Source organism: Uranotaenia lowii, chromosome 2 (genome assembly GCF_029784155.1).
Source record: "Uranotaenia lowii strain MFRU-FL chromosome 2, ASM2978415v1, whole genome shotgun sequence".
Classification (NCBI taxonomy): domain Eukaryota; kingdom Metazoa; phylum Arthropoda; class Insecta; order Diptera; family Culicidae; genus Uranotaenia; species Uranotaenia lowii.
The window spans coordinates 140,832,977-140,845,160 of NC_073692.1; the positions used below are offsets into that span (position 1 = coordinate 140,832,977).

The 12,184-nt window shown below is 34.0% G+C and overlaps 1 protein-coding gene across 11 annotated transcripts in view; it reads left to right on the top strand.

The window, feature by feature from the left end:
• Positions 1-12,184, top strand: part of LOC129746953 (serine proteinase stubble-like) — a 140,797-nt gene that overhangs the window by 61,388 nt on the left and 67,225 nt on the right. For 2 of the 11 annotated variants that reach the window (XM_055740914.1, XM_055740924.1), the window contains exons 1-3: positions 6,952-7,051; positions 7,685-7,952; positions 8,024-8,364. The exons of 5 other annotated variants lie outside the window; for them this stretch is intronic. In XM_055740914.1, the coding sequence (XP_055596889.1) occupies positions 8,028-8,364 (337 nt within the window). In that variant the 5' untranslated portion in view covers positions 6,952-7,051; positions 7,685-7,952; positions 8,024-8,027. Of the gene's footprint in view, positions 1-6,943; positions 7,138-7,526; positions 7,549-7,684; positions 7,953-8,023; positions 8,365-12,184 lie in introns of those variants that run through there. 4 more of the 11 variants (XM_055740916.1, XM_055740918.1, XM_055740915.1 and 1 more) reach the window with 4 other exon arrangements.

Below are 12,184 nucleotides of genomic sequence, written 5' to 3' on the forward strand. Positions count from 1 at the left end.
GAATTGAGGATAAAAAAATTCAAGTCGAAGTATTGGTTTTAGTTTCAAATATTCTCTCTTCATGTTCCGAAATGATGAGTTTCAAATGTGAAAAATCTATCTTATTTAAGTTTGAAAAGCAAAACCAAGATTTGAATTAGAATTCTATCTCAATGATGATTCAAACTAGAAATCATGAACAAAAAACTACGGACTAGAATTTTTTCTGCAAGGATATTTTACGTTAAAACCTTGCATAAATCGGACAGATTTTCTCCAGATTCCAGCCAATACCCAGGAAAATTTTGTTATTATCTCATTTAAATAAAGAAAAAAAAAACAAATGAAAATTGAGTTTTTTTTATCGAAACATTATCAGCCGATTTAAAACCATATTTTGGGCTTCCAAATCGTTCTTGTTATTTTGACAAAATTTGTTCAAAGAATTTTTTTGGAAATAATTCTAAAAAATCAATTTAAATTGCTTGATTTTGCAAGTAAAGTGAGAAAATGCGCAAAATATAGGCAATCTGGCAAGCTTAAAGTCTAAAATAAGAGATTTGGGATGAGGTTTCTGAATCTGGTTTAAGTTCTGAATCGAAATTGTTTCTATAGACTTATTCAAATTGTTCATCAAAATTTTATTAAGAACTTGAAATTTCGAGTTCAGCGAAAAATATTTCGCTTGGTATTTTTAACCCTCATGAGGAGGAGGAGGAGGGGGGGGGGTAGTTAAACCCCCAAAACCCTTCCGGTTCCTACGGCCATGCTTTAGGCATGGTTCAAGCAAAAATGGAGAAAAAATTCCAACAACCCCCCTCCCCACGAGCCGACACCACCGAGCAAGACACCTATGTTTCTTGGGTGATCTGCATTCTTAATAATGTAACAGCAATAATTTTAAGTTTTATACAAAATGGTTGCATAGTTTTGTATGATATAATCGATTCTATCAAAGTATTTTCAGAAATATACAATGTTATAACGATGGCTATGAATATATGTACCAATTCATATGGTCGATATTCGACCAATCTGGAGTGAACGTAATCAGCATTTTTTTAGAGATACTTGAACTCCGAGTGCAAATATTTTCGTCTACAGTTCATTTTTTTTTCAATTTTTGAATCAGAATCGGAAATTTATACTTCAAGGAATTCAATCCAGTCAATTATACTATTATTTGTGGTCTAAAAGATTTAACAAGCTTTAATTTCTGTTATTTTAAAATTTTCTCATGAAGCTCAGTTGTATCAGGTCGAAAGCAGGCCATTTGTAATTGGAAAACGTTAAAAGTCACATTTGAAATTGGAAAACGTTAAAAGTCACATTTGTAAGTTAAAATAAATGAGATATTTCAACTTATACAAATATTTGACTAGGTAGGGCTAAGTGGGGTAATTATGAACAAAATCACTCAGGTTTTCATTCTATCAGCACGAACAAGTAACTCTTTAATGCTCAAATTCTGGAAAGTAACCAAAAAATCAATGCAAGGTCTTCTTTTTCATTTCAATATTTTTTTCTTACTTTTAAGTTGTTGCTTGTGGGCGTAAAACATTTTTATATAATCACCACTTCCTACTTATTAGACGTTTGCTCATAACTACCCTCTTTTTTGAGAAGCGTACTCGAAAAAAATGCAGCACTTTGTTTTGTAAATAACTTTTGAATGCATGGATGAAAATTGAAAAAAATGTTCAGGAAGTTATCTGATAATGTGATGTCTACAAAAATCTCGAAACCCCATTTCAAGGTCAGAATTCTGCTACAGTTTTTTTTTAATTTTCTTACTTGTTCATAGATGTTGAGTTTTGCATTTTAAATTTAAAATTCAACCAACTCATTTTGGAGGTTCTGGTTCAACATTCCTATAACAAACATTGTATTCTTTTTTTCGTATTTCAGATTCTATATCCAGTTTAGGATCCTTGATTTTCAGTTCAAATAATCCTAGGAAAGTATAAATGAAAAGCTGTTTAAAAATCCTGGTTCAAATTTGGCTTTAGAGTTCTTAGTTCATGTCACGTTTGATCCTATTTTATTCTATTCTTTTTATTATTTATGGAGGATTTTACTCAACTTGAGCATTTTTGATCAAAGTAGACTTGTACACACAATTCAGCTGAAAATCAAAAAGTTTTGTTTTATGAAGAAAATCTTATTTTTATATTTAACAAAATTATTCACATAATTTTCGTCATGGATTTTTTCTTGATGAAAAATATTTGCTGATAAAGCAGTACGTAGGACCTGATCTTCATTTAAAAAAATTGTAAAAATTCTATATTCTCTCGGTTTATTGATTGTAATTATTAATATTGCAGTTTATTCAAAAGCCAAATTTCAATAATCCAAACTAATAAAAAAAAAAATAAAACAAAAATCGGGCATTGGATTTTAAGTTTCCAATTTATTAACCGTCAAACATTCGGGAAATTTTGAGCAGAATCCGTGCATTATTGGAAAAAATGACAAGGGAAACATAAAAAAATAAATCACTTCAAATTTTATTTTTTCCATCGAACCGCATTGCATTTGCGTGCATTTAAGTGTTAATGATTTTGAAAAACCGTTTTTGGATCCAAAAATCAAAACATACCATAACCCGGGCATCTTCAGGGTAGTTTTCCTCCAAAAACTGGATATCTTGACCGTACCGGACTTCTCTCGAAATTTCCACTGAATATCCGGGCAGGGCCCAAGTAAAACCGTGCAATCTGGAATGCTTAGAATAAGTTTTTTACTAGGATATATAAGGCTTTCTTAAAAAACTTATTTTATGCTCAAATCAACTAAGCTTGATCTATCAAACTCCTATATCTAAGGTTCAATAACTTTTCTTTTGGTTCAAAACGCATCCATGATTTTTTGAGTATGATTGAATTCCAATTCCAGTCAACAGACTTAAACCCCGTTATCTGATAAGGTACTAAGTAACGGTCTTCGACAAAGTTGTTCAGCAGAAAGTTTCCTTTAGAAAATTTACAAATCGGCAAAAACGAGAGTGTTCTAGAGTTAAAAAAAATCATGTTCGTATTTCAAAACAAAATTAAATTTTCCCATACAATCAAAATAAGATCGCCCAGTCTTATCCGAAATTGGTTGGATGTTCGAAACTAAAATTGGAAAAGCCAGTTCGGCCCGGATGCCCGGCTTTCGTTGAAAAAAAGCCTTGATTTGCCCGGATTTATTCACTTTGTTTGTTAAATCAAAGAAAACACTCAATTCATTTTAATTTTTGATTTTTACGTCCAAAAAGGATTTTTCTTATGCAAATTTTAACAAAATAACTAATAAGGGTTTTCCGAAGGCTAAAATACAATTTTGAGCTACTGACGTGTTAAGCTGGAAAAATATTCAAGCTTTTTATATCATGACTAGCTGACCCGGTGTGCTTTGCTACACCTTCCAATAATGATTTTAATTTGTTAAAAAAAACTGAAATTTAGTTTTATTTCTTAGGCAGCATTTTAAACTTCAATAGGAGTTTCGAATTTCAAGATGATTTTATAATATTTTCTGAAAATTGATCTCTAGATTTGTTTTTCAAAATCTGAAATTTTACTCTGGTTTTATGGGCTTCAAAGACTTTATAGTGATATCAAAATATATGTTTTAATGACATGGACTTCCAGTCCTTTCCCTTTTGTAATGCAAGAAGTGCTCACGAATTAATAATAATTCATTTTTTGTATCATTTTTACATACTCCACCCAGAAATAAGAAAGGGTCTTAAATTTTAGTACGCAAACAACCTCTCTTCCTTTTGCTCGATAAATTTTCGATTTATGATAACAAACTTGTATGGAAGCCTTGATTGGTTTGATAAAATTTCAAGCTATACAACGTTATTTATTTGGAACACCCTTTGTCCTTCCCTTCTCCACATGCAGAAAGGTTTGTTAACAGGAATATATCTCGTACCCAAATACCTTCCCATGTTAAAATCATGTTAATAATTTTTTTCGTTATATAGGACTAAACTTCTAGACATGACACATTACAACTTGAAGTGATGCTAAACAGCACTTTTATACTGCAAATCATATATTTTTATTTGTAGAAGCAAAAAGTGCAAATAAAATTCATATGGATAAGCTGTAACCCAATGAATCAAAGAAGAAAATGGTTTAAAGGAGAAAAAAATATTTAAATTTTGTTATTCGACTGAATTACAGCAATTTTCTCTCTCTTTTGCTGAGGGTCCTTTTTAAGATTTTTCAAGATTTGAACTTAACATTCAGATAAAAGCAGATTTTCAAACATGGAATGGGTTTAAAAAAAATCTGTTCATGCTTCGGTATGAATATTTTCCAAAAAATTTTTTGTGCCGAGAACGGTAACAGCTATCGAAGTTTATTTTGCTTTTTTTTTTGTTTAAATTTAATTTTATGTTCAATTTGGATACACCGGGGCAAGTGCAAATGGATTTTACCATAGTTGAACTTTTATACATCTAAAAAAAAGCAAATTTAAAAGTAAAATTTTCCAAAATGTTAACATTTGTCCCGTTTATTTAGGCAAGTGAAAACACAACGCCTTTTCTGAACTTATTCATTGATATATCTGCAATTTTTCTGTAGCATAAGTTAATGTTTGATACTCCACTTTTACTGAACGCTGTTTTAATCAAAAGACCTTAATTTTTTAAAAACATTTAATAATTTTGAATATCCACTTCAGATTTAACACACAGGATACCCCTTTATGGCCATTCTCACATAATGCTGAATCATTTTTGAGAGGAAACTCCTAAAAGGTACATATATGTTTCTTGGTTGAAAGGTGCGTTTCAGCTTGTTCCACTGTGTGAAATGATTGGAGTAAATATTATTTTTAACGCTTTAGGTCGTATTAAAAATTATAATAAAAAGTTCTTCTTCCACTGGAATATGAATCACAAAAAAAAAAATTCAATAAAAATGCGGATCAAAAGTCTCTTCAGTGTAGTCAAAATATGTAAACCGAATACATACTTTTCAATGTTATTACGTACTTGAATTGTGGTAAACAAACAGTACAGTGTTTTTCGATGAATGATTTTTCAAAAAAAAGTTGAGTTTATTTAGACATATTGTTTATTTGGGCCCAACAATTTATTGATCAAGTAATTATTTTGACATTTTTTGTAAACGATCAATGTTTGCACTTGCTCTCGTGTACTTTCTTAACTGAAAATTCTTCCGGAAAATGCATATCCTCACTTTTTGTAATGAATTTCTGGTTTATTTTATTGATGACTTTCAGTTTTGTTGCTAAAAAACAAAAAAAGTTATCTGAATTTGACTTGTAAATACATCAATCTTCTATTTTGAAGAACAGGCTCTTGTTCAGTTCAGTGTCTGATCATTTTCATCGCATTTTGTTGTTGTTTCAAAAATTTACAAATATACGCTTGATACATCTTCTTAAAGTTCTTTTGTAAATGTTCCAAAAATTTTTTAGATCCTTTTCTTTTTTTCTCTGTTTTCGATATAAATCAAAACTAACCTTCTGAGCATATTAGATAACCATTATTACATATGCATCAGTATTAAATTCACATTTTTAGATAACAGTTGCTGCTTTAATTAACACGAAATCAAAATAGTTTAAATTTTCCAAATCGTTCAAATGGTTTGATTTGATCGGCAAAATGTCAACCTGAGTCAAATCTTGGCGTCATTCATTACCATGTGCTACAAATGATCTAGGAATCAAGAACAAAAAAATCACATCAAGGCTTCATATCGCCACCACTTGCATTGAAAATATGCTTAGTTGAGAAATACGCGCCAAAATATTCTCACTGCTCAGTATGCTATGCCATGGTTACTATCTTCTAACGACGTCTGCTCGCGACGCCTCGACCTTGGAGACGAAAAACAAACCGCCCAAAGGAAAAAAAATCTCAAAAAATGGAAGCCATGACTTTTATTTCATTCAAAAAACTACAAATTTAATTATTACGGACAACTGATGCGACTTTGTGTTGTTTTTATTCAATATAAACCGATTCGCATGGCTACAAAATATTCTAAAAATAATTTCATTCGAATCGTTTGGGTCATTTCGGAGGAGTAGTACTACAAACACCGTTACAAGAGAATTTTATATAATAGATTTTTGTTAAAAAAAAATCCTAGGATTTGCCCAAATTCTTCAGGATATAACCCGGATTTTGGGTTTGAAGTATTGAAATCAAATGTCCAAGTTTCTCAAAATTCTGCAAAAAATTATGGATTAGTGGCGGGGCACGTGACCGGTGTGTGAGATGACCAAAAACACACTAGAATCGTCTGATTCTAGTACGCACTCCTTCACTAAGACAATTTAATGAAATGATTTTGATATTGAGCGCATATTGGAGTCATAACGTTTTCCAATACCTCTTCCGCCTAATAGATTACAAAAAGTATACTTCTATCAGTAATAAAACGTGAGTTTGAAACAAATGTATGGGAGTTAGAGGTCTTCAGTTAGCGGAGCCTAAAAATAGCGGATCTTCTGAATTCGCTAACTCAATCAAAATTAAGAGGCAAAGTTAAACCACTATCGAAAAGTAAGCGGACTAATTAGCGATTAGCAGATTAACGCTTTGGTGCCGAACACTGCCATCACTGAAAGTACTAATCAACCCACAATCGATATTTAAAACTCCTCTGTATAAGCTTATTTTCAAATGCTACCCACTACTGGTGAATGAAAATTTTCCATCCATCAACCGAGATCGAGACATGGAAATCAACCCACTCCAAAGTAAAGCAAGGAAAAATAAACGGCACTCACTGGATCGTGCAAATCACTCACGGTTTTGCGGTGTGTTGCTTTTCCATGTGGATTTCTTCCGATACATGGCTGCACAAAACGATCGCACCTGAGGGGTTCTCACATGGCCGTTGGGTCCCAGAAGAAAATTGTTTGATTTCGCTCGTGAATCTTTCGACCACGGAACCGGAGCTGGTTCAGTCAGTTTAGTTTACTATGAGCTGCCAAGTCGATCGGTTGGTCACCCTTTGCCTAGTAGTGTAGAAGGGCTTTTCTTTCTTGTTTCGTTTCGTTTGTTGGGATTCGGTCGTGTGGCTTTGAGGTTGGATTGAATTCGTACCAGAGTGGGGGTGGGACATAAATTGGCCAAACCAGTGAAGTCATTTGCGGTCACCCTTAGGAAGAAAGGTGCTGCCCTTGGTTGGACGTAATTTTGATATCCAACTTGGTGGAACAAAGAACCGGAACCTGGCAATCTCTCGGTGGATAGCTCATTAGGCAGAGGAGAATTGTTGTTGGGGGAGTGCACCCGGGAAATGCAACGGACCTGAAACAAATCACCTGGTCTGCTGGCTGAGGTCAGGCCTTACGCAGGTTTTTCATTCAGGGGCCTTAAGGAGTGTGTGGTTTTGAGCAGTCAGTTGGTTGAAAGATTTCCCGACTTGTATCGAAAGTGAAATTGTCCGTTTCAAAGTCGTGCAGCCAAAGAAGAGGCGAAAAAAAAAATTCTCATCGTTCAGACGTGAAGGCTGGCTGCCAAGTTTGTTGGAATCTTGATGGCGGTCTAACGACTTGACTTACGAGGGTTCATTGTCTCCCGTAACATCTCCGGTTGTTTGTTGTGGGAGGTTCAAGTTCCACTCCGCTCGGAGACCTTCGAGGGAAGGCTCATTAAAGGGCTTTCTTTCAATCGTTGATGTGCATCATTCGAACCATTGGTTTCTTTCTTTCATAGGTTTGCTACACATATGAGCACGGTGTAACGCAGAAGAAAAGAAGTACTGTGTGGTGTTTCTTTTCTAGATTCTCCAGTTAATTAATGGTCTCAGAAGAAATACACATAAAAGTGAAACTCCCGAAATATGACCTAGTTTCGTAATCTGAGCGCAAGTGTGTGTGAGGTGCCTCTTTCAGCTTCTATCGTTTCAGGAAGATTTTGAATTCCACCGGAAGTTGATCGTTAAGGCCTCTCCAAACGGTCGAAGAAAGGTGAACAGTGCAAAGTATAACCCATCAAATCAAAAATCAACATAACAACAGGAAATCATTTAACCGATTGCATAATCCTCAACAGGCAGATGATGATGATGACGACCATCATCGACAAAAATGGAAAACGTTTCCGAAAGAAGATCACCCAACTGATATGCAGTCGCAAAAATCTTCGTGCCAAAGCATCCGCCCCACGAGTGTATCATCTGAGAAGAAATGATCGTGGAAGTGCTTTGAAGCGGGGATTCGTTCCGGCGCTTTTGGGACTGCTCATAAGCGTGGGTGTAATATTGGCCGAACGAGCTCCTTCGCTGCAGCAGGAACAGGACATCCTGATCCTGGATGCCCTGGGGAAACGACAGTCCTTTAGTGGAAACAATGTGGATTATGGGCCCAACTCGATCATGGATCTTCTAGGAAGAAGTAGGTGATATAGAAATTGAAGAGATGGGATCTCCTCTTAAACCTAGAAATAGCAAGTTATATAATAAAAAAAATACAATATCATCAACGAATTTTTGCTGAAGGGACAAGCAGTTTGTATTTAACTAAAGAGTAGTACATTTTAAGATTATCTGCGAAGAAAAATAATTCTGTTCGATTATTTAGTTTATAATGGTCGCTCGTTTATAATTAAAATCGAACAAAAGTGGACCCATATAGAGTGTCCATTTCCCGGCCATTTTAGCGTTCCCGGGAATCGGGAAATCTGACGATCCTTTTCCCGGGAATTCCCGAGATCCCGGGAAAATTTAAAATAAAGGTTTCAACATGAAGATCTTAACGCTCTACTGCGTATGAATCCTTATCAATGAGGTATTTTTTAATCTAAGGTAATACCTAGTATTGCAAAAGATTTCAAACTTTTCAATACGTCAAAAATTCAATAAGCAAACCGAAGACCCAAAAACAAAGTACTTCAACCGACAAAATGGTCTGACTCTAGTTGCAAAAATTTTAAATAATTGTAAAAGATTTCTCACTATCGATAGAAATTAGTTAACTAGACTTCAGGTTATTCATAAAATATCGTAAATTTTCAAATAACTAACATTTGTTTTACAACATGTCGTTTTTTTGCTAATGATTTTGTCACTTTCAACATCCGAAACGGAAGTTTTAAATGATGAGTGTTACAAAATAGAACATTCAGATTCTTTCCTAAGCATTTCACTATTGGAATTTTTTGGTTTTATAGATATTTTGTCCTTTTTCACACTAAGTTTTCGACTGGATTTTTTTTTTTTATCAAATTCAATGTATAAGCCAGATTTAAGAAAACTAATATTTTAGACTAAGCCATCAAGGTAGAACTACCATTTTCCTTGTTCAATCTGATTTATTTTTTCAATTTTGATAGTGTATTTTTTTGCACATTTTATTGGTTTCGGGAATTCCCGGGATTTTTTAAGCGTTTCCCGGGATTCGGGAATTCCCGAATTTTTCTAAATCTCGGGAATTCCCGACCGGGAAATCCCGGGTTGGACACTCTAGACCCATAGAACTCCCCTAAGGAACTTCAGATGGAACCGTGATGTTTCGATAATTAACATGACCTTGTCTAAAGTAATCAGTTTTGCCTGCTGAAGATGGAATTCAAGCTATTTAACAAACCAAGTTGGGTTTCCCATTTTGTCTAATTCATTAACCAAGTACTTGATAGGTGGCGATTGAACGCCTTTGCGAAGCCCACGTGGATTACATCCAGTTGTGTCTTATTTTCCAGAGAACTGCTACCGAAGTGGACATACACTATCAAGTTTGACAAAGTTGATTTCTTTACCGGAAACCCGTCAACACATTTGCGTCGAAATTCACCCAGCAAACATTTTAGGAGGTACCGTAAACTGGGGGAACTTTGATCAGCGGGGTAACTTTGATCAACACGAAATTTTTGCAGATAATCATTATTAACTAAGTTTAAAGTTAAAATATCTGAAAACTGTTTACTACGTTTGAAAGCCTATAAATTAAGTTACTAATTAGCTAAATTTGGTTTTTATTATAAAATTTTTAATATTACTTCAAATGTAATTTTAAAATCTTAAAATATCTTGGTTTTTGAAGGCTCGCAAACAAACATCTCTCCTGATCAAATTAATGCATTTAGGAGCAAATGGGTTATTTAATGTGAAAGTTCAACTTTTTTCTTGGTTTGGGTTTAGTTTAAGTGTTATTTTTATGGTCATTTGATGATAATTTTTGGATATTGAAAAAAATCGGTCATTTTCCATGAAAAAGCTCGAATAGAAAAAATGGCTTAAAACCCCTATCAAATGATTAAGTTTGAAGAAAAAAAGAACAAAGGAACAGTGCGAGGATTCAGGGAATTGCATGAAGATAAAATTTCATTTGTTTTTGAGGCCAAAAATATAAAGAAATGTTTATAATTTTTGCCCCTAAATGTATGCAGCAACATTGTCCATCTTTTGAGTATATTTGTTTTTGAAAGAAAACGTTGAAAAATTCAATCGAGTTCAAACTAAAAATACTGTTATCGCTATTTTGAGCCTTCTGTGCTAAAAGTTCCCCCAGTTTACGGTATATTGCAAGAACAACAGAATTATTCAAAAAATTATACCAGATGAAAAGATTGTACATATTAAACTTACCAAAATAGCATAGAGCTACAAAAGTGGAGGCGATATATCTACAATGACAAGATTCCAACGATTCGTTTTCCCACAAAATGCAAAATAAACGATTTTAAGTAATTTGAGTAAAAAAAACTCCCCAACCGAAATTTGAGCCTCAGTCCTCCGAGTTCGCAGTCCGGTATCTTACCACGATGTCAAATCATCAGTTGATAAGATCCACGTTATAGCACTATATATGTGAGATTTTCTTTTAACGAACCGATAAAAGGAAGACAGGGAGAGATCGGATAGAGTTTCAATCGATGGACCGCCCATTTATCGTAAATCAAATCGTCACTCAAATCGTAAATGTCAAATTAGCATATTCCCACCTTTTCGGAGACATATTCACGAATTGACTGAACTAATATCCGACTCAACTAGTTTGTCGTAAATGAATGATAGAAAATCGCTCAATACTAACTTGTTTACGATGGTTAAATATTGAAAATGTCTTAATATTCGATTTGGATTATCATTTCTATTACGATTTCATGTTAGCTGGGCAGTGCCTTTAATAATTCCACGGAATGAATATATCCAGAATTGAGAATAGATTTTCTTATAGCAGATTTTCAAGGTTATAGAAAGGTTGACGATTCAAAGAACTTTTTTAAATTCATGTTTACTGGGAATTCCAAAGAGTTACAGCATGATTTGATAGGATAGTCGGTCAAAAAGTTGTTCGTACAGCACTTAAATTGGCACCTAAATATTCTTTAATAGTACTTTTTCTATCAACAGTAGAACTAAAAAAAATCATTAATTGTAAAAGAAGGTTTTTTTTTAATCTATAAGCACTTTGCTCATAAATATACTTGTTCTTGAGATATGTTACTACCACATCAAAAACATATTCAAAAAAATTGTCCGTACACTGGAGTTCAAATTGTCTTATGGCGTATTTTTTTTTATTCCGGATTTGGCTCTGGAACCGTCAGAATAAAAAAACGATTTTCGGGTTTCGAGTTATTCCATGCGTAGGTGTGCGTGAAAACGAGCGCAATGTTTACATGCAGGGATGCTTTCCTCCGTGGTGTTTTTACGGAGCCGGAGAATTTCAACACCACCGTATTATTGCCATTAACTCTCCGGAGAGATTGTTAGTTTTTCACCATTTTCTATCTGCTATCGAAGTACTCGAGTGTCATATACACTAACTTAAACTCGCACCGCCACCAGATCCTCACATTGGAGCATAAATGTTTGCACCATAGAGCTCCGTAGAGTGGCAAATTTCCTCACCGGCGTTTTTTTGTTACTTGGCTTTGCCGAACGTAAGGAAAGCAGGAAGTTGAAAGCAATGTGCCATAACCCAGTATCCATTGCTTAGCCATTCTTACGAAACGTTCTTATATTAATCGTTTTGAGTGATGCATCTGTTGATCGATTTATTTTGGTAGATGTCAAAAAACCTTCCAAAGCATTTGATTTACATTCAAAAAATCACTTCGACCAAAAACATCATTTTATTTCTACGAGTAGATAGCAATCTATGAACGCCCGGTATAAGAGGCTTAAAAAATTTAGTAATCTGATGAAAACGAAATCTATTTGAAAAAAAAATCCATCGTTGCAATTGGAGACAATTGTCATTAAAGTGAAAA